At 36.9% G+C, this 21,248-nt stretch overlaps 1 protein-coding gene across 2 annotated transcripts in view; it reads left to right on the top strand.

The window, feature by feature from the left end:
• Window positions 1–21,248, top strand: part of DHX35 (DEAH-box helicase 35) — a 33,047-nt gene that overhangs the window by 6,147 nt on the left and 5,652 nt on the right. For both annotated transcript variants that reach the window (XM_030009018.2, XM_030009017.2), the window contains exons 5-20: window positions 126–230; window positions 1,523–1,584; window positions 2,208–2,277; window positions 2,840–2,899; window positions 4,941–5,053; window positions 5,401–5,497; window positions 6,595–6,753; window positions 8,035–8,245; window positions 9,982–10,106; window positions 10,884–10,938; window positions 16,094–16,189; window positions 16,585–16,679; window positions 17,284–17,361; window positions 18,521–18,650; window positions 19,353–19,434; window positions 19,974–20,045. In XM_030009018.2, the coding sequence (XP_029864878.1) occupies window positions 126–230; window positions 1,523–1,584; window positions 2,208–2,277; window positions 2,840–2,899; window positions 4,941–5,053; window positions 5,401–5,497; window positions 6,595–6,753; window positions 8,035–8,245; window positions 9,982–10,106; window positions 10,884–10,938; window positions 16,094–16,189; window positions 16,585–16,679; window positions 17,284–17,361; window positions 18,521–18,650; window positions 19,353–19,434; window positions 19,974–20,045 (1,610 nt within the window). The remainder of the gene's footprint in view (window positions 1–125; window positions 231–1,522; window positions 1,585–2,207; window positions 2,278–2,839; window positions 2,900–4,940; window positions 5,054–5,400; window positions 5,498–6,594; window positions 6,754–8,034; window positions 8,246–9,981; window positions 10,107–10,883; window positions 10,939–16,093; window positions 16,190–16,584; window positions 16,680–17,283; window positions 17,362–18,520; window positions 18,651–19,352; window positions 19,435–19,973; window positions 20,046–21,248) is intronic.

Below are 21,248 nucleotides of genomic sequence, written 5' to 3'. Positions count from 1 at the left end.
AACAAATAATTCTTGGGAAGCATTAGCTCTGTTTGTGTTTTGATGCCAATTCTCTATGGACAAAATAATGATACAATGAAGTGTGCTGTGAGCTGTCTCTTGTTTATAAGAATCTCTTTTCTCAGGTTGCAGGCCGAGTTGCTGATGAACGAGGAGCAGTGTTGGGGCATGAGGTTGGATATTGTATTCGGTTTGATGACTGCACAGATCCACAGGCTACAAGAATTAAGGTGAAACATGAACAGTATGTGGTTACTCTGAAAGAGTTAGCTGAAACTCTTCAAGTGTTTTTGCAAAATTAATGAGAACCTTGTGATGCCCAGTAAAGACAATAGATAGCATTTCAGTTTTCCAGGTGGGTACCCCAAAAGTGTGCTTGAAATGGCTGTGGCTGTCCAAACCTTAATAAAATGAGTATATGTTCTATCCTGCTAGTCTGGCAGCCACCATTTTAAAACTAAAGGAGATTTTCAAGGTAGGTATGGCTAGATGTTGGTACAGTGCTAGTGTGACCTGATACATCACTCAAAGTCATAGTGAAAGGCTGCAGTGAATCACAGCTAAAGTAGCCTCACCACCCCAAAAATAGATTTTGATTAAAAGCACAGATAAAACATAAGATGAGTAGGCTAACTGAGAGTAATTTGATGTGGATTAAATAGCAAGCTTTGCAGCTGTTCTTCAGTGCTGTGAGCAATATTAATGTTGCTTGTGTTGGTACAGACGAGAGTTTGCTTTAGTTATGCTGGAATAGCAATGATGATGAATGAGACAATTTATTTTTTGATTTTTTTTGTCTGAGGCTAGTAGCCCTTTTAAAGTGAAAGAAATTGAGATGTTTGTTCATTAAATGCAGCTGGTTTGTTTTTTTTTTTTTGAGTGTGATGATTAATCATTTGGAGTTGGAAATTTGGAGGTTTTTACCTTGCACACCAGTTCTTGCCTAGTTCAAGGCCACAGTTGGAGTCCCAGGTCAAACTACTGTTTGATGGCTGCATAAAGCTGGTGGGTTTCCACTGGCTAGTAGGAAGAAAGTATTAAATTAAAATGTTGCATTTTGTTGAAATGTTAAGGTTTGCGTTCTGGTCAGAAGTGTGTGATAGATATTAAGTAGCCTACATAGATATTAAGTAGCCTACTGTGAGAGGGTCAAGACTGGATTGACACACAGGATGTTATTGGTAGAGCAGATGTAGCCATGTTGCAGACCAGTGAAGAAACTTCAATTGCCATTTCCAGTGCTGCCAATCTGGTTGGTTTTTCTTTCAATACAAAAATAACTAATTAAAAAAAATTCAATACTGATTAAAAAGCAATCACTCTGCTTATCTGTGGGTTAGCATTCAAAAATACATATTTGGCTTCCATAGCTGAAAGTTGATCAATTTAATAGATCATTAGAAAGTTAAAGGCAAGGAAAAATTCAGGCAAACGCCTGAAAAATCATCTTTGACAGTTGCATAAGTAATCAAGACTACCTGATATGGTTTTTTTTTACATTTCTCTTCATATTTGCTTTTAGTTTCTAACTGATGGTATGCTGGTGAGGGAGATGATGGCTGATCCTTTATTAACAAGATACAGGTAAGGAAATATGGCATGAATTCTTGCTGAAGTGTAATTTGGTAAACAACGGCATTTTTTTAGACCAAGGTGTGGTTATTATAAATTAAATGCCAAAAGATGTGAAAATTATTTTAGGAGTTTGACTTCTTTATGTTCAAAGACTGTTAGAAAATCCGTTGATCATTGGAACACCAAACCCAGCAGGATTTGGTGCTGTGGTTTTGGAACAAAAGCTAAATGGGCCTCATGGAGTCTGCATTGTTTAATTTACTGGTTTTAAATTCACTTTTTCATTCTGATGCTAATCAAATAAATGAAAAAAAAATCAACAACAAACACAGGCTATTCTGGTATCCAGAAAACCTGTGCAGTACAGTAAAGATAGACCGTTTTTCTTCTACCCTTTTCCAAAAGCTAGCCTGAATAAAGAACAGTATGTATGTACCACGTGGTGTAATCTACATTTTTCTCCCTACTTTGTTGCTGTGCTTTTTTTAACTTCCATAGTTTTCTAAGTGGATGTAAATAGTAATAATCCAGAAGCAGATTTCAAATAATGCTATTTCTAGAAGGCAGGAAGACACTGATTCTAGTGTCAATCAAACCATTTCTGAAATCTTATCTTTCTGCTTTATTCACAGTGTCCTCATGCTGGATGAAGCCCATGAAAGGACTCTTTATACAGATATTGCCATTGGCTTACTAAAAAAGGTTATTGTTTTTTAATGTTCTCTGTAACCATTTCATTTTCATCCTTTTTGTTAAACCTCTGATCTTGATGGCTGATTAGTGAACCCATTTGAGAGAGGGTGATTTCTAGTTCCTCATTTATTCTACAGCCTATTGTACGTACCCAACTATTTACTTTAGACATCTGACACTCAGGATCCTCTATTTCCTCCCCCTGATGCTGAAATTTCTCCTTAGACAATATTAGCAAAAGGGTAGTCTTTATTCTGCTGGTGATGATTGTGTGAAGTGATCTGACAGGGGGTTGTTGTTGACTTTTAACCTACAAAAGATCTGACTCCCACCGGAAATTAAGAGAAAGCTGTAATGATTACAGACTGAATGCCCTAAAAATGAATATGTAAAACTCCAAACAGTAATCAGGTTGTTAGATCTATGGGGTGATATGAGTTCATCAGCTGTCCTGTAGTTTCAAAGTATTTTTAAAGATAATTTATTGGTAATCTGGATGCTCTAAACTTGGTTCTAGCCTCATATCTCAGAAAATAGTTTTTACTCTGGATGTTCTTGGTCTCTATTCTAGGTTCAAAAGAAGCGTGGGGATCTTCGACTGATTGTGGCTTCAGCCACCTTGGATGCAGAGGTATAGCTCACAGATTTGGTCTGAAATGAAGTGACCTTAAGTGGCAGCTCCACTTCTATTCTTATACAGCTTATCCTCTGTGCTGCTTGCTTCTTGTGAAGCATTACTGCTGTTGGAGGGGTGAAGAAGAGAGGAAGGAGTGCAGGAAAAAAATCTGCTGTAGTTAGGTTGCTGTGTTTGGTTTTTGTTTTGTATTAGCAAACTTTTTTGGAAGTGAATTTAAATATGAATCTCCTTTTCATATATTGATGCCTTTTTTCCTCTTATTGGTATTGTTGTATAAAAAGATGTTCTCTTGGCTTAATCTAGTCTAGTAAGAGACATTGGTTTAGCTCTCTTTTGCTCATAGCAGTAATTTGAGACAACCATAGACCAGTAAAAATAACTGATAAATTAGTAGATTTAATTTCAGTGAGATCTTACTATTTCCCTGATTTGACTTCTGGCCTGTGGAAACTTATGTAACTTACTGAAAATGTCTTTAATTTAATTTTGAGTAGGAACAGAAGAAATGCTCTCCTAGATCACAGCAGTGTTTCATCCAGCCTGGTGTTCTGTCTGTAGCAGCAGCAACAGTAGGAGATGCTGTTTAGGGAGAGCATATGAGCCTGTCCACCTGCTGTGGGTCTGTTCAATTTGAGCTGCCTCAGCATCTGCGATGGTTGTAATAGAGATATTAGGCAGTACGTTCCTGCTGTTTCCTTCTAGTGTGTGTTTATGGACCTGCTGTTTGTTAATTTGTCTTTGAATCTGCTTGATGAAGCTGTAAGTCTCCAGGACATCATGTGAGAGCAATTTTCAGAAGTTTGCCACCTGCTATATAATGAAGTACTTTATTTAATTTCTTTTAAACCTGCTAGTTTCATCAAGGACCATCTAGTTCTAGTAGCATGGGATTTGTTGGGTTTTTTTAAAAAACAAAAAAAACCCCTGAAATCAGTCTTACATTTACTTTACCTGTCACCTTTGATTCTGTAAACCTCAGCTGTGTGTCTTCTCAACCTTCTGCTCCCCAAGCAGAGCCCCAGCCTTTTTAGTCTTTCCTCATAAGGCAGCTACTCCATCTCCTTTATCATGTTCATTGCTTTTCTCTGTACTTTTCCTAACTGCACTGTGACCGTCATGAGATGTGGTGGTGAGAGCTTGCATGTAGCACTGAAGATGTAGGTGTATTGAGATTTCCTTTAGTGAAAAATATCATATGCCATAAACCTTGTTAGTATGCTGTGCTTTGGTAGTACTTGTACTACTATGTGTTCTGTATGTTATATTAGACAACATTACAATACTTCACCTTTGCGAAATTTTAACTGCCAGAAATCACATGTTTCAAATAGGTTACAGTTAATGTAAAATTAAGTTAATAGGAGCAAAATGATTAGTATGACTATGTAAACATTTGTTTAAGTACAGAAAGTTTATGGTATTTCTATAATGGTCATAAAAGTTGAGATGGATTATTTGGTTTCTTAATGTTCATTCTTTTGCTATTACATATTTAAAATACTTCATGGCAATAAATCTAAATTTATGAAGGTGTCTTGCAACGTGTAAATCAAAAACTTAGGTAAATCGCCTAACTCTGCTTTTACAAAGTGAGATCTTGGTGTTCAGTAAGAGCTGTAAAATTTATTTGCTCCTCCAAAAATGGATGAGAATATGCAAGTCCTACCCAAAACTTAGGACCAATCATTTCTAGGTTCTTCTTAGTTTTGACTTTGCTACTGTTATAGATCCAATAAAAAGTTTATATATCTGCTTTTTCTAACTGTATCAGCTGATCTAATTAATTTTATTACCTCTTCTCAATCTTTGCTTCTCAAAGTAATAAACATGCAAGACAGTGTATTTGTGCTAAATGCCTGAACCCCGGACAGAATAGAAGGCAACAGAATCAAACTTTAAAATTTTTAAATTGGCACTCTCAAATTCCTGAATAAAATATCCAAGTAGTAGTAATTTAACTTCTTCATGTCTTTAGGTTTCTCCCTCAATTCTTTAAAGTATCAAACTGAAAGTGTTTGTTTTTATTTTAATATAGAAATTCAGGGATTTCTTTAATCAAAACGATACTGGTGACCCCAGCAAAGATACCAGTGTGATCCTTACTGTCGAGGGGAGAACATTTCCAGTGGACATCTTTTACATACAGAGGTGTGTTCCTGTTTGATCTTGTCAGTGGTGATTAGGAGCGTGTGCAACTGTGTTATCATTTTGTCTAGGTTAGCACTCAGAAATTCCTGGACAATGGTAAGGAAGTGTAACATTCAGTTTGGGAAACATTTGGATATTGCTTATAGCAGCAGACATGTTTTTAAGCTTACTGTAGTGTAAAGGAAACAAATTAATTGCTGAAGGCTGATTCCCAAGGATGCATCATGAGATCAATGTGGTATGGCTGATGCATAGTGTCCAAAACCTAGCTCTCTGTTTGTTCCTTATGGAAGTGACAAGTCTGTACCTATTTTTGTGCTAATGTCTGCTATTTTCTCTCCCCGTAGTCCTGTTCCAGACTATATAAAATCAACTGTGGAAACTGCAATGAAAATTCACCAGATGGAGAATGATGGTGATATACTGGCATTTTTAACTGGCCAGGTATAGACATAAGCAATTTTTTTGCTTTACAGTGCTGTATTGTGGGCTTTGTGAAGCCACCTCGGTCTCCTGCTTTCCTTAGCTGTGCTTACTTTAATCTCATTAAAGATGACAGACTTTTTGCGTTGATGGGAGCAGAATTAGGCCAGTCCCAAAGACTTGTAGAAAATACATGCCCTGGATTTATCAAAGCTAGTGATGATGATAGTTTTTCTCATTTAATGCTCTATGCTTTCAGCCTTGTTAATAAGTGGAATAGTGTGTGGAGTTTTGGTGCTAGTCACACCTACAAAGTTGTTAAATTGACGGTGAGTCATCATTAATAGTTAAGGCAAATGGAATTTACATTTGTTAGGCTTAACATCTGAAGTCTTTGACAGAAAAACAAATTGCTATGAGATAAAAATTTACTAGTCTCTTCTGCTCTATTTATGCCTGTCAGCTCGCTTTGCAGCTGAGAAGAGTAAATGGGAGGTAGCTTATAATTTTTCCAGTGAGGAGCTACCTTGAAGAGCTTCAATAACATCTTGCATATTTTTAGAATAAATTCTTCATCCTCATTAGTGATTTAACTTTGGAAGAGTGAATTGAGTATCTCATCAGGTGATGTCTGAACATTTTGTTGTCTGTGTTTTTTAAGAGATGCCACAGTTGATCTCTGAGATTAAATGTGAAGTTGAGCAATAGGTGTTAATGCTATTACTTGTCATTCCTGATCAAGACCCACAGCATTCTGCACTGTCAAAATAGATTGGCCTCCCATTTTGCTCTCACAAGTTGAGATACACAGGAAAATATGCCTGCTTCCTCCTGAACTTTGTTCAGTCCCTCCCTTGTAATTTTGTTCATGTATTTGTAGTGTGACATTGTCTCAAATAACAATGAACATAAATATTTATATAAATAGACATTTATTATGAATAACAATTTATGTAAGAATATTACAAAATTGAGGGAGCTAGTCAAAAGATCCTGAAATTTGAACAAGTAAAATTATATTGGGATTATTTTCATGCATTTTTGGTATATAGGTGATAGCTATGTGATATCAAAGTGAAACCTCTCTCATTCTGGTCCCTTTCTTGCTCTGGCTCTAGGAGGAAGTGGAGACTGTTGTTTCTATGCTCATAGAGCAGGCTCGGGCCCTTTCTCGCACTGGAATGAAAAAGCACCTCCGTGTTCTCCCCATGTATGCTGGACTGCCTTCTCCTGAGCAAATGAAAGTGTTTGAGAGAGTTTCTCACAGTGTCAGGAAGGTAAGGCTGTTGTGTATGTCTCAATTTCTACCACCCAGAAGGGTGTCTGCATTACACAGATTGTATATGTCAGGTTCACATCATAAGCCTGTTGCAAACACTTACCGAGGGAGACTTTCCGCATCTCCTAACACTGCCTGTCAGTTTTCAGACTGCGAACCAAGAACATGTTCTCTGGCTTCCCTTTTCATCTTTGACCAGTCCTAGACATGTCAGTTATAACTCTCCTGTCTACCTCATCAGCCTCTCAGTTTTTAAGAGTCTTCATACAGCCTTGTATTTTTCTATGTCCACTTGCAGCTTCTTACACTCTGAAGTTCTCTACGTTTACTTGTTTGTATTTCTTTTTGTGGTCTAAGTGTCTATGGCTGTTTTCCACCAGTAATGGAAAGATTAGTGACAGAGTGGGTAAGTGCTGTATTTTCACCTAAGAAACAAGTCAAAACTTGCTTGGTTTTAATAGAAAAAAAGCTTTGTTTTGACTTCTGCAAGTCTTGTTCGGATATTTAATGTCACAGAACTATATAATTGGTCGTGATTAGTGCTTTCCGCTTAGGCAGAACCTGTGTTGGGGCTGAGATAAGTTGACAGAATTACACAGGGATGACGTGTTATAATTCTTGTGCCTGCTGGAGTCTAACAAGTAAAATTGTTCATCTGGTGTTGGAGAACATTGAGTATAAATACTTCTTTTCTCTCCAGGATATGGCATTAGTCAATTAACTTCTAAGATTTACTTTTTTAATTTCAGATGAAATAAGGATTAAATTTCCCTTTCTTGTTTGGGAAAAATTATTTTTTCAATATTTTAGGACATGTATATAAGTATATGTCTGCAGGAATACTGAACATGGAATGCTTAATCAAGTCTGTTTCTCTGCTATCCCCTACCCCATTCTAGTGTTACAAGTAACAGCTCAATATAACTGAGAAGCAGAAAAAAATCTTTTTAGTTCGCTACATAAGAAGATTTGATTTACAGTCAGTTAATGTTTTTCTCTGCAAACACTGCCAAGTTCTTCTACTTTTATGAAGAGAGAATAAATTTGAATAAGAAAGTGACTGTGAAACTGTAAAAACTGGGCTTATTTCAAGCTGACAAGCTCTTTCTGCTTCATGTACTGTATCCTTTTGTACTCTAGAGTTAGTGTTTACTGGAACTGCTATATCTGAGATCTTTCAAGTGGTTTGTATTGGAATCCTGATGCATTGATGCTAGGGCTTGATAGTGTAATTGAGATTGAGGAGTTCACAGTATCCCCATTGTGTCTATATCTCTAGGTCATAGTAGCCACCAACATTGCCGAGACCTCCATCACAATTCATGGAATTGCGTTCGTAATTGATTGTGGTTTTGTGAAGCTTCGGGCCTATAACCCCAAAACAGCTATCGAATGCCTTGTGGTGGTACCAGTATCTAAAGCTTCGGCTAATCAGAGAGCAGGGCGTGCAGGACGGAACCGCTCTGGAAAATGTTACAGGCTTTATACAGGTCAGTAATTCGATGTCTAGGGAAGGTGAACTTGCTGGTGTGACTTACATTTTGTTTTACAGTGGTTTCAGTGTTAGACAAAGAACAAAAACCCTATTTTTTTCTCTCAGTGAGAGATAGAAATTTTCCTTCATTATTCCTCTGGCTTATTTAGAAATACATTGTTCATATGTGCTGAGCATTGGACACTGAATGCTTTTATGAAACAGAAACACAAACTGAGCAGAGTAGGTGCTACGAAATTGTCAGCAATTGCAAACCTGTAATGTTAATGCAGCTCTGGTGAGTCTACTAAGAAGTTTATCTTTTTATGATCTTGGTTTCTAAGTAATTGCTTCAATTTATAATACCCACCTGTGATGCTTTCTTCTGTGACTAAAGTCTCCTTTAGACTGTGCATCTAACAAAGGACTCTGGAAATTCTTTAGGTAACTGAGGGAAAACCTCTGTGTATCCCAGTTTTCATAGGAATAGGTGCCAACCCCAAATGCTTCTCTTGTATCAGTGACCCTGGCACTGTACAAAAGTTACTGTTACAAATAAATCTGTTGGCCACCTAGCAGTGTTCAGAAAGCCACAATCCAACTGTCTCTCTTCTCAGCTGTTTAATGAGAAAAGGCATTGCAGCTGAGCGCTGCTGTTGCTTATGTGCCTCTGGTTCCCTCTAGTTTTACCAGAGCTTTGAGACTTAGAGAGATCAAGCATATTCTTTTGAAATGTGTGTGTGCTTGCCAGCAGTTGCCATGTTAAACAAAGACATGATTTATTCTCTAAATTTGTGTGTCCAATAATAATCTGGAGAGAATGTCTGCTGCATAATATACCCAGCTTACATAGCTTTTTAAGTATTTTACTGGAGAAACTGTGACTACACTGAAGTTATTTTTGTGTGCTCAAGAGTTGGCCTGATGTGTGCTTTAAGAAACATTTTAAAGGAGAGGAAAAAAAAAAGAAGAAAATGCACTGAATGGACAACAGTAGAGAAAACGTACACTATCTTTGTCTTAGGGAAGGTCTGAGATACACCAGAGATAGAAGAGGGTTCTGTCTAGAAATGAAAGTAATTCAGGTGAAAACAATGTATTTCTTGTCTTGATTTGGAGTTTTAGATCAACATAGGGATGTGTGTGCCCTTTTCTTTACTGCAGAAGAGTTGGTTAATGGAAGGTACAGGGATTTTGACCTTATATGAAGTATTTTTCCAGACTTAGACTTTATAGTGAACGTGCTTTTAAAAAGGCATTGTTAAATAAATAGTTTTTCAATCCTTAGTCTTTGTTTTAAATATGCTTTTTAAACCTCCTTTTGTTTGAGTAGCTACTAAAGATAGTGTTCTTATAATGAAAGCATGCTGGTTTTGAACTTTCTTTTAAAAAAATGCTTTTTTGTAGTATTGCACCCTGCCTTTTCTTTTCTGATAAAAATATTAAACAGAAGAGAAATAAAGCGTTTCCAGATTTCTGTGAAGAATTTATGACATTTAAAAGTAACATATGGAGTTGGTCAGCTACAGAATCAGCAGTGTAGCCAAAACTGTTGAATTTTCTATTTAAATTAAATTATCTTTAACTACAGTAATGGGAGAAAGATCATCTTTGAGTTAGAGTTCTTTTAACACCTGTTAAGTGTTCATACTCGATAATTTTAACTTGAAATGGGTGTGATTCTATCATGTTGGCTACATAGGGTGGGAGTTGAAACTCAGTCCCAGATTGCTTTGTTTTCCTCCACAACAGAGGAGGACTTTGAGAAGTTGCCAAAGTCCACTGTTCCTGAGATGCAGCGCAGTAACCTTGCACCTGTCATCTTGCAGCTGAAGGCTTTGGGAATTGACAACGTGCTCAGGTTCCCCTTTCTTTCGGTGAGTCCTGAGCTGTAAAGTCTGTCATCTTTCCTTAGTGTGAAGAAAGATCAGTAGATGACTTGTTGATAACCCACAGAACCATTAACCAGTAACCATTGCCCTGTTAATTTGGAAACCATAACTCATTGTGCACTAAAAGCATGTTTTTGGGAATTGACTAGTGCAAGTAATGTGTGTGACAACTTAGAAACAATGACTGTTTATATTCTAGAATTTGCTGTTAGAAATGTTGAGAAGTCGAGAAAGGCCTAGAAAGACAAATTCTGAGATTCTGCAAAACTGTAACTGTAGTCCCTTTGCACTGAGTTTATGAAGAAGGAAAAAAAATTGATATCTACAGAAATAAACCTGTGCTTGTCTGTCTTGTTAAAAAGAGCAGTACCAACTTTTAGATTTGCTTTATGTAAAGTTTCTAGCTACTGTTGTATTGATGTGAAAAACTAACATGTTAGCATTAGAAGAGAAAGTTAAGTAATCATTCTGATCACCACTGGCATCACTGTTGGACAAAGCAAATATGCCTTTTCTAGCTCGGATCTTGAGAGCATCATAGTGATGATGCTGAGCCTGTTGAGATGGTTTTGACTCGCAACACTGGTGGTCAGTGGAAGGGTGATAGGAAGAGTCCGAGAGCTCTTTCTTCATTTTGCATAAGTAGAAAGGTAGGTAGTTAGAACTTAAGGATTTTGCAAAAGAGGAAGATCTAAGAATTTTTGTGAAAACTCGTGTGTTCTATGGTGATAACTTTAAACAACGCACATTTTTTCTTCACAGCCACCTCCTGCACAGTCAATGGTGCAAGCTTTAGAATTGCTGTATGCTTTAGGAGGTGAGAATATTATGTTTTGCTTTATTCATAGTTATGTTACAGGAGTTATGAAAAGAAATTGTTAATTTGAATTTGGTGATTGGATGGACATTAATCAAACTTGCATTTGAGAACTGTGCTTTGAGAAAGAGAAAATGCAGCCTTGACTTCTGGAAGCTTTTTGTTGGTGTGTTTTTAAAGTGTACCTTGGTCTCCTCTGAATTTACTTTTCCTCTGGTTATTTCAGACAGGTAAGCAAGCAAAAGGCACCAATAACTTACTCGGAGGAACTAGAAATCTATTGCATGGAGTATAAACTAGAATTTAACTGTTTAGATTGGGCAAACAAGTATTTTATAGCTATCTTCTGTGTATTTTCTTGCACCTTTACGGGAGGAACCAGCTATTTGTCCTTGCTAGGAACAGGGCTCTGAGCTGATGAGGGTGTTGACTTGATTCTCTCAGGCAGATCCTATGTTTCTTCAGTCCTTACAGAGTGGTATGAAGATACAAATGGAGTTCAGACACTGATTAGACCAGTACATGAGTTAGACACTAAATTTACCTGCATCCAGTTAGATAAGTTGTTAGATATTCAAGCTCTTGGTGTGGTGATCTTTCATTTTGTGTTACTGTGCCAGTGATGGAAGCATGTAGCACTTGCAAGTATAAACAAAAAAAGTTGAAAGTAAAGGTTTGATATCTCTTTCATGATCAGACTGGTTGTAATAACCTAGAATTTAGCAAGCTTGATATAATTACTACTTTGTTTATTCCTTAGTCAGACTTTAAAAAGCATTGTTTTAAATTTTAAGTTTAAATTTTGTTTTTAAATTTTTCTGTTAGCATGTTACACTCATTATCTGATCTTGACATGTGTGCAGGAACTCTGCCTAAACACTGTAAGTAAAATCTGATGCTTGAATTTGGGAGAGGCCAGTCATTGGATGCTAGAATTAAAACCTATAGAGAGTGTGCTTCCTGATGGCTTAGCAAAGCAAGTGTCACATGTTAGTTTTGAGACCTTCTCATTGATATGATTGTGAAGGTATGACTGACAAAAGTTATTAGGAGCTAATCTAGTTATAATTTTAAAAATGAGTTCTAGTCTGTGTCTCTGCTCTGAATGTAGTATGGCTTACAGCTAGAAGTCTACACCTTATGCGGTGTAGTGCTATTGATGTTAGTGTTGTTGGTCCTGCAGCTGAGACAAAGTTCAAACCTGTAGCAAGTCAAACTGTTCTAATTCCATTAGCTGTGAATGCATGATGCAACCACTAAAAAAAACCCCAACCTGATCATTCCTAAAGGCAGCACATTTTGTCCTGGATGAATTGAAACTACATTTCTCACACTCAGTGTCTGTGTTTCAGTTCACAGCCTGCTTCCTTTTCATGCTTTTAAATGCACCGGAGCTCATTTGCATGCAGCTCACAAAGAGAGTCTGCTCTAGTTTTAGTATTGAACTTTCTGGTTATGGACAAATAAACAGATGCACACAAACTTCTAATGAAAAGAAGGAAAAGCTAGTCTAACAGCTCTAAGAGCTGAGAGCATAATTCTTTCTACTATTTAGCTACTTAATAGCATGTCATTTTTTTATTATGTTCTCTGAATTACTAATTACAGCTTGTTCTCAAATTCAGTAGAGAGTCTGAAGAATACTCTTAGTCATATCGTTTAGTTTTAGGTAGTCCTGTGAGGAGCAGGGAGTTGGACTCGATGATTCTTATGGGTGGGTCCCTTCCAACTTGGGATATTCTGTGATTCTAAATGTGTTCATTTTGGTTTTATTCATTATGCCACTGCTGGATACCTATAACCTGTTATAATATTTTTAGCCACAGCTTTCAATTCCTTTTTGTTGTGGTTAGTGGAATGTATGCTGTCTAATTTTGTTTATAGGAAGAACTGTTATATTCTTGGTGTTTTGACAGCTATTTAATCTTTTTGAATGCAATAAACTTAAACAAAACAGAAACTTGACACAAGAACAAGTAATCAAAATGAAACTCTGTTTGACTTTAACTCAGTGTTTGTAGTTCATTCAATGTTAACAATATTTGCTCCATAATGTAAACATGAGAAAAAGAGTAGTGTAAAGGAGCTTGTGTAAGTTTTGGAAGCTTCCAGAGGTTTGTGGGTGTTTTTACATCACTTACAAATGCTGCGTTGTAACTTGTGGCAGTCTGCTCTCTTCTTAATCTCATGGAGCTGTAACTCTCTGCTTGGCCATGATTTTGCTCTGTGCTGATTCAGTTCCATCTTGCAAAGGAGGGTTTCACTTAAGGCACTTCGTTTTTGGCAACCTTTTCAAGCCTGGAACAAGGACCTTCACAGTGGCTCAGAAGCATGTTGCAAGGGTGAATTCACAGCCAAAACCACCTTAGGGAAATGGAGAGGAAAGGTCAATAAACTCACTGATTAGCTGTTTGATGTTTTGGCAAAAGTGTTACGCTTATGGTAGCTTCACAGAAAAGTACAGAGCTGTTACTCTCTTGGCTGCCCAGCTTTTGTAGCAAAGCAGAGAAATGCTGATGTTAGTGTTTAAGATGGAAAGAAATGTGTGTGCATGTGTGTGATATACAGATTCGCTCTTCAATTTTTGCTGAAGTTTAAGGTTTTAGGTGGTTTATTATGGAGATTTTATGTAACTTGCAGAAGTGAAGTTGCCCAAGCGTTTGCAGATGCAGTAAGGATTAAATTTCTCTTATGCAAGTATGAACATGTATTTCATCATTTGCATTGTAATAGCATGCAAATGTGCAGTTTAGGGTCAGGACCCTATTGTGCCAATGCGGTGCCAACAGAGAAACTTGTGCAGAGCAAACGCTTTTAAGGTTGAGATAGTTTTGTTGAATAAACACATCACTGTTTTTAGACTGATTATTTTTACAGTGATGCAAACTGATTACATCAGGAGTATCTCTTCTCAGTCTTCTCCTTTGATGCCCCTTTGAAAGTCTGAGTTGTCAGTTGGAGTTTATTGTTTTTAAGCATAATTTAGGAGGTAAATAACCAGGTAAAAAGTAGCTTTATTTTTAGCTTTATTTCAGATCCAATATTTTGTTGAAGATTTGTTTGTAAGTTGTCACCTATCAGAAACAACCACTCTACCTAAGTTTAAAATAGTGTTTTAATCCCTCAGCCCGTCACATCCTAGTGGTTGTTACTTGAAACTTTTTAGTGCCACAGTACTTGAATAATCTCTCCTAAGCATGTTCAATAAAAATCTTTGTAGTATCTTTTTCTAAGACCTCCAATTTCCTATATATATACGCATACAGTGGTTGCTTCCAAGGTTATTTCAAGGAAACTTTTACCTATTTCAAACTAGTATCCAATGCAGGGCTTTTGTGTATATTCAGGCTTACTGCTACAAAGACATCTGTGTACAAGCTCTCTATATATATCCATGGAAAATTACACTGAGATTTGTAGGATTCAGCAGAAGCCAAAGGATTTTGGCTTGATGCTCCTGTAGGAAGTTAAAAAGATGGTAACTTCTCCTCTTCCCTACTTAGGAATGCAGTTATCTTTCTGTAGATGAAAGATGGCGTATTCTAAGCTGTTGACTGTGGTAGCACTTAAACTTCTCATATTGCACTGGTCAAATGAAAGCTATCATACCTTAACTTTTGCAGTTGCTGTGACTATGTGTTTAAATATATTATTTCATCTTTTCACATAAGCTGTGTTTTGTACCTGTTTCTGAGTAAAATATTGTGACATTATGTGAAATGCCTATTAGGTTTTGTTAACAGTGTAGGGGTGTGGCGAGTGAATTACTACATTGTCATAGTAAGTGAGATGATAGCATATCAAATACTAAAGGAAAGTAAACACTTGATAGAGGTATCTGTGGTTTCAGATATGCTGACAAGATCAGCATATTATAGATCTCATTCCTTGACTTGATTTGTGGTTTTGCTTTTCTCTGTGAAACATAGCTGAAGTACAACTGTGGTTTGTTGTCACCACACAGTTTGACAAATAATATGTTTATATAATGCATGGGCCACAGTTGTGTTTCCTCAGTCCACTCTGCTGTGGTTATTTATGCAATCTACAGTGCCCCAAAGTCCTATTATTGGGCTCTCGTTAGTCCCTCCTTGTGTAGCTTTTCTCTTGTGCTCTGCCTCCTTGTCGTACCTCATACAACTTGGCTTACTTGCAGTTTTCTTTTCTCTTTCAATTCTCACTCTTTGCTGCCTTTCTTAGTGAGCTCTTTCCTTCTAATTGTGTCCTGTGTCTGTAATTTTTTTTTTTCATTCTCTTTCCCATGTCTGCTTGCAAAGAAAATGCTTTTCCATTTAAATTGTTCCCTGAAATTTCAGCATAGTGCTCTGGATTAGAATATGACCCAGTGGTTTGCATGGGTAAACCTTACTGCAGGTCTTTGACTGTAGGAAGCCATACAACTAAAATGGTAAATGTGCAGGGTTGCTCAGTGATAACTGGGAATCTAAAAGCAAGCTGTCATGCCTACCTCCTGTACCATCTCCAGTAAAAAGGTTAGAGTTGGAACATGGCTGACAGTTTAGTTATTGATGTATGAGGCAGACTAAACTGTAGAGAATCTTCACCAGCTGTACAGCTCTAGTTTAGATTATATTAAAGTTAAATTATTTTTCTCCGTGACCTAAGCAGATGTGACTCAGAAAAATAGCACCCTACTGCCCTCTCTACCCTCTGCCCCCTACCCGCAGTGCTTCCTGTTTCTACAGTTATGCCTGTTCTATAATTATGCCCTTTTTTTATTCTCATCAGGACTCCTCCTGCTTCCTGTCCCCATGAACAAAGATGTTGCTAAATACTTAAAAAGGAGATGCATAAGTCTCACAGCAAATAGGCACTCTGGCCATTGCATTGACTTTGACTGCAGGTTTCCTAAATTGTTGGCAGTAGCAATGGAACTTGGTCAAAATGAAGAAACTTGTCTGTTCAAGTACGTTTGAAAAAAAAAAAAAACCAAAACCAAACCGGTGACCCATGGGAGAGTAAATGGATGTTAAGGAGTGCCTTTAAGCTTAGTTTAATATACATTCAGCAGCTATTAGGTGCATTGGCTATATTTTAGCTCGTCATTCTGCTCTTTAGCACACATTAAATTCTTAAAGAAGAATTTCTGTGCTCTTTTGCCTGTATCACAGCTACATTTATTAATATGCTGCAGGTTTGGATATGCATTGCCGTTTAACAGAGCCTCTTGGAATGAGAATAGCAGAGTTTCCTTTGAATCCTATGTTTGCAAAGATGCTTCTGGAATCAGGTAGGAAGAAAAAACCAGATTTTCTTCATAGTCTTGTGATGAGTAGAGGACACTGCCTCTTGTCTAATACTACACTACAATTACATTTGCTAAACTTGAAACAAACTGTATGCTTCATCTTGGCATGTTGTTTAGTGAAAAGAATTGGTTAAACTGGTGGACCTCTCTAATAAATAATACATATAATACATTTAACACACTAATAAGTCTAACACATTTGTCTTAAGTTTTCCATTAAAAACATTCACTGTTATATTAAAAAAATCCAGGAGTTTAGGTATTTTGGTTTTATATACTGTAAAAATATATTCTGCTTCTTTTCCTTTTTATTCTGTATTGGGCTAAGTTGAATGAAAGAAGATTTCCTTTACTGAATTTCTCCACTTACTCCTCAGGAAATTTTGGCTGCTCCCAGGAGATTCTGACAATTGCTGCCATGATGCAGATTCAAAACATTTTTGTGATCCCTCCAAATCAAAAAGCTCAGGCTGTAAGTTCAGTTGTGTCTCATTTTCTTTTTGTTAGTTCCACATTTCTGGATTTCTGCCAAGTATTTTATTGATACCCATTACAGACTGCAAGTTTGTATGAAAATGAAGCAAGGTCTTGAACTTTACCTGTTGGTTATAGGTAAAAGGAAACTGAATAACAGTGGGAACCTTGGAGTTGTTTACTAGTATTAAAAGTCTCCTTCTGAGGACAAGAATCATGAAAGGTTATAAACCAATATTGGTCAGCGTAAGGGCTTGCCAAAAAAACCAAACCTCCCCAAACACCACTTCCTTTCAAGAGGAACGAAAAAGAAAGTATTAGCATGTAGCAAATCCTTAATAGGTAGCAGAAGCCTAATTTTAATGCATCCCTCTCTTGGATTTTGGGGGTTCATTTTCAGTTCATTTTTCTAATTTCAGTTTTAGAAGTGCTCCTGAATACAGGTGGGCTAGTAAAATATTGCTGTTGCCTAGAGAAACTACCATATATGGTAAGAATTTTAATAGTCACCAGGAAATACAGAGATGATGGGAACTGAGTGTATTTGACATGATTTTTGCAAAAATCAGTCTGCCCATAAAAATGTATTTCTTCTTCTCCAGACCAGGCAACACCGAAAGTTTGCTGTGGAAGAAGGCGATCATCTCACTATGCTTAATGTTTATGAAGCCTTTGTCAAAGTAAGTCAGTTCAAGTGTATGTGGATTTGCAGGAATGGGAAACACTTGCGATCCTCAGTTCTGATTCTGAAAGTTCTGGAAAATAGCATCCTCAAAGCTGAGGACTTACCAAGTCTATTAAGTGTTAATTATGCTTTAAAAAATATTCTGGTCATATTTTGCCGCAGACCTTCTGTAGTTCTTCTGAACAGGGAATAGAAAGAATTTGGTTTGGGTACAGCACAAAAGTCTTATGGGTAGACAACTGTATTTTCAAGGAGACTGGGATTTTTGAAATGGCCAAGGAAAAACAGGTATCAAATTCCAAATGAAATTCATATTCTCCTATCTTTTCTATAGAGGTATCAGAGTTTTACTGATTATAAACTGCATCTAAATCTAGCAGTCTTTTTTAAAAAAATTGCCACATTGATCATCATATCCTCTTTTTCAGTGACCTTATGTATTTACCACTCTAAGGTTTAACACCAATCTTAATGCTTCTCTGTAAGCTGAGGTTTTACTTAACAGTTTTGAAGTGCTATACCTATTTAGGAGAAGTACATTTGCTGGTATAAAGCACTTCTATAATAATATATTTGCAACAGTGTTGAGTTGAAGCAGTGTTTAAAAGATGACTTCCTTCTCCCCAACCCCAAAGCAATCGGTCAGGCACTAACTGAAATTTTGCTGTTTAGATTTTATATCTGCCTAATTCTCTTAGAAACAGCCAAATGCAGAAGCTCTTGGAGTAAGTGCTGGCTTCTGGAGAAACAGTTCTTTGCATAGAGAAGACCAGCGAAAACAGTGTACAGAAAAGGTTGTTTACATTTTGAGATTGAAAACAGACTATTTTATCATATGATGCTTTTGTGTGTGAATGGAATGACTGATGCTATTCTCTTTCACCACATGAAGAAATGAAACACATCTGTATGAAAATACCCCATGGCATTTGTTCTGCTGCTATTTAGTTGTTGTTTGAAACATGTTTTTTAGTTACTGGTGTTACGTACCCTTATTAGTTGCTATGTAAACAGGTAATTTTCAGGGAAAACCACAATAAATATGTTGTGGGAGACAGAAGGAAAACAGAACAAGGCTATGTGATCCAAGAGATTGGGTTTTGTTTTGCTGATGGTATTTCGTTGTAATTTTTTCTATTCTTCTCACTGTACAGCACAGCAAGAGCTCTCAGTGGTGTCAAGAACACTTTCTGAACTACAAAGGTCTTGTTAGAGCTTCTGTTGTAAGAGAGCAGCTGAAAAAGCTTCTTGTCCGCTTTAAAGTGCCAAAGAAGTCCAGTGAAGGTGAAATTTTTTTTTTTAACCTGTTGTCCAGTACATATTGAAGGAAGTCTCCAAATTGTCAGTCTGCTTCCTGCTTTTCTTGTCACCTTTGAGTATTTTGTCCCTGGCCTAAAAATAATGTTAATTAAAACCAGGGGGGTTTTTTCCTAAAAATGACTGCAGACAAGCATTTTAGCCCATTTTTACAATTAACGTTTAGTCCAGTCTTCATTAGTTAAGTTTTCCAGCAAGAGATTATCACCACTGATTATATATTTAATGGACAGACTTACCAAAAGAGTCATAAGAGAGACAGAGGTGACCTATTTTTGACTTTTCAAAAAGCTATTTTTCTAGTATGTTCAAAATGATGTCCATTCATTGGGATCTGATTTCCAGCTGTGCCGTGTGTGCATGGATGCCATGACTACTTCTCAGCACTTGTCTCTAACTGCTTCGAAAAATCAGACTTCAGTGCTGTCACACAAGGTTTCCTTAAGGACTGTGAAACTATCTTCATGGAGACACCAGTGGCAACAGTACTTTTTTATGTAGTAATTTTGATTTGCTGTGAAATTGAAGTCAAAAGAGATTGCAGGGTTTGTCTGCCTTCAAGCCTTTGCTATCAAAGCCTGATGCAGTGTTAAATGTTGAGATGATTAAGTGGTATTTTGGGGATTTTTGCCATTCCAATGACTCATTTTACATAAAAATTCTCTTCAGGTGATCCAGATCCTGTTTTGAGATGCATAGTTTCTGGATTTTTTGCTAATGCAGCTAAATTCCACTCTACCGGAGCTTACAGGTAAATATATATAGCTTCATTACAGCTGTTGCTTAGTTTAAAAGTTCCTTTGACTGGATACATCTAAGTATAATCAACAAACAGCTACTTCTCTAGTCACCTGTGATAAGAAACATGTAGGGTTTGATTTACTAAATATTTGAAGTTTTGTATCTTCAAACTGCTTCAGTGTTTATCTCTTTGGCAAATATAAATAATTAGTTATTGATAGTGGGAAGCTGTTACTAATAGTAATTAGCTTGTGTTAATACAAGCAAGTACAGTGTCTCTGTTGTAGCACTCTCAGTGCACTGAATAAGAGCATGAAACACTACTTTTTTATTTAATGTAGATAGAACTCTTTTAGGACTTTAAATTATCCTTTGGCCAAGATTTAAGCCTGGTTTCATCTGAAAGCCTGTTCATTAAATGCAAATGTTTTTAATTTGCTCCAGCTCTCTTATTGTTGCCTTTTATTAAACATTCTTACTGGGGATGAAAGGAACCAAATGTTAAGCAATAAACAGATGCATGGTCTGAATTAGTATCTTGCTTTCAAGGACTATCCGTGATGACCATGAACTTCATATCCACCCCACTTCAGTGTTGTATGCAGAGAAACCTCCACGCTGGTAAGTTAAAGCTGATTTCACTTGCTTCGTGGTCTTTACAAGATATTTTCAGCATCCAGACATTTTCATGAATGACTTTTCTCCATCAGTGGAGGATTAGATGTGAAGGTCATGGTTCCCACAGAGAGAATTCTACTGGTATTTCCTTTGCATCTTTTTGTAGGCAGTACCCAAATAAATCAGGGAAATAATGATGTTTAACTGTCAAAAAAACCTGCAGAAGTTGGTAAGCAGAGTCAGGTGACCCTTTTTTTAACAGGCACCATATTTTGCACTGCAAATTGCTCGCCGAGTGATCTCTGTACCTGGATAGAACTAGGATTAATTTACTTTTATTAAGCCTATTAAGTAAATGTTCTGTCAAATAGGTGCTACAGTAATTGCAAATGGCTTGCTAGGAGAGGGCATATGTGTCTAATGCATGATGCAGAAACTTTGAGAGAAGTTATGGCTGTCTAGCAGATTGAGGAAAGAAGTGGTTGTACTTTCATGTTAGCTGGGTATTAGAATTCCATTTGTGTGTCAGAGATGCTTTGATAACAATTAGAAATGTGTTTCTAGCTACCAGGTCAGCATGATCAACCTGAAGTATTTGGACTCTTGTCCTTCTTTGCCTGTTGCTGAGACTTTGAAGGATAAACTTGGCCAGTGTCATCTGTTATCTTTGAATTTGGGCTCCTACACCTGTTGTGTAGGGTTTGCAGAAGTGTAACTGATTGGAACTTAGCCATCAATTACATTGGCTCACAAAATAAAAATTAGTCCAGCTCACTTGTTCTTAACTGTACCAATTCTTCAGGGCTGAGTTGAGCAGAGTGTAGCTAAAGTAATTTTTGCCACTGAAACCAGCCTGATTCGCTGCTGGTTTGCCAGTTTTTTTAACATCCTGTCACTGCTATTAAAAATAAAGCACAATTTGTTTGAAATAATAAGAATAGCTTGCAGATATACTTCTGAAATTTTCTGGCTTACAGTAGGTAACATACTGAAAAAAGTTAGGTTATGGGAGAGTAACAGACAGTAAGAAAAATAAATTGAGAAGAAATTAATCTGGAAAGAAAGTCTGGTGGTAGGAGAGTACTGGAAGAATTCTTTGTTCCAGCATACATGTCCTCCAGGGCTCAACTTTTAGTTGATGAGCCCTCAGCGTGGAATTTCCATCCCAGCCTTGGGCACTTCCAGACATATAGAAAAGCAGAACTG

This window comes from Aquila chrysaetos, chromosome 3 (assembly GCF_900496995.4).
Source record: "Aquila chrysaetos chrysaetos chromosome 3, bAquChr1.4, whole genome shotgun sequence".
NCBI lineage: Eukaryota > Metazoa > Chordata > Aves > Accipitriformes > Accipitridae > Aquila > Aquila chrysaetos.
The sequence above is the reverse complement of the archived record's forward strand: the minus strand, read 5'-3'. Positions and strand labels throughout refer to the sequence as shown.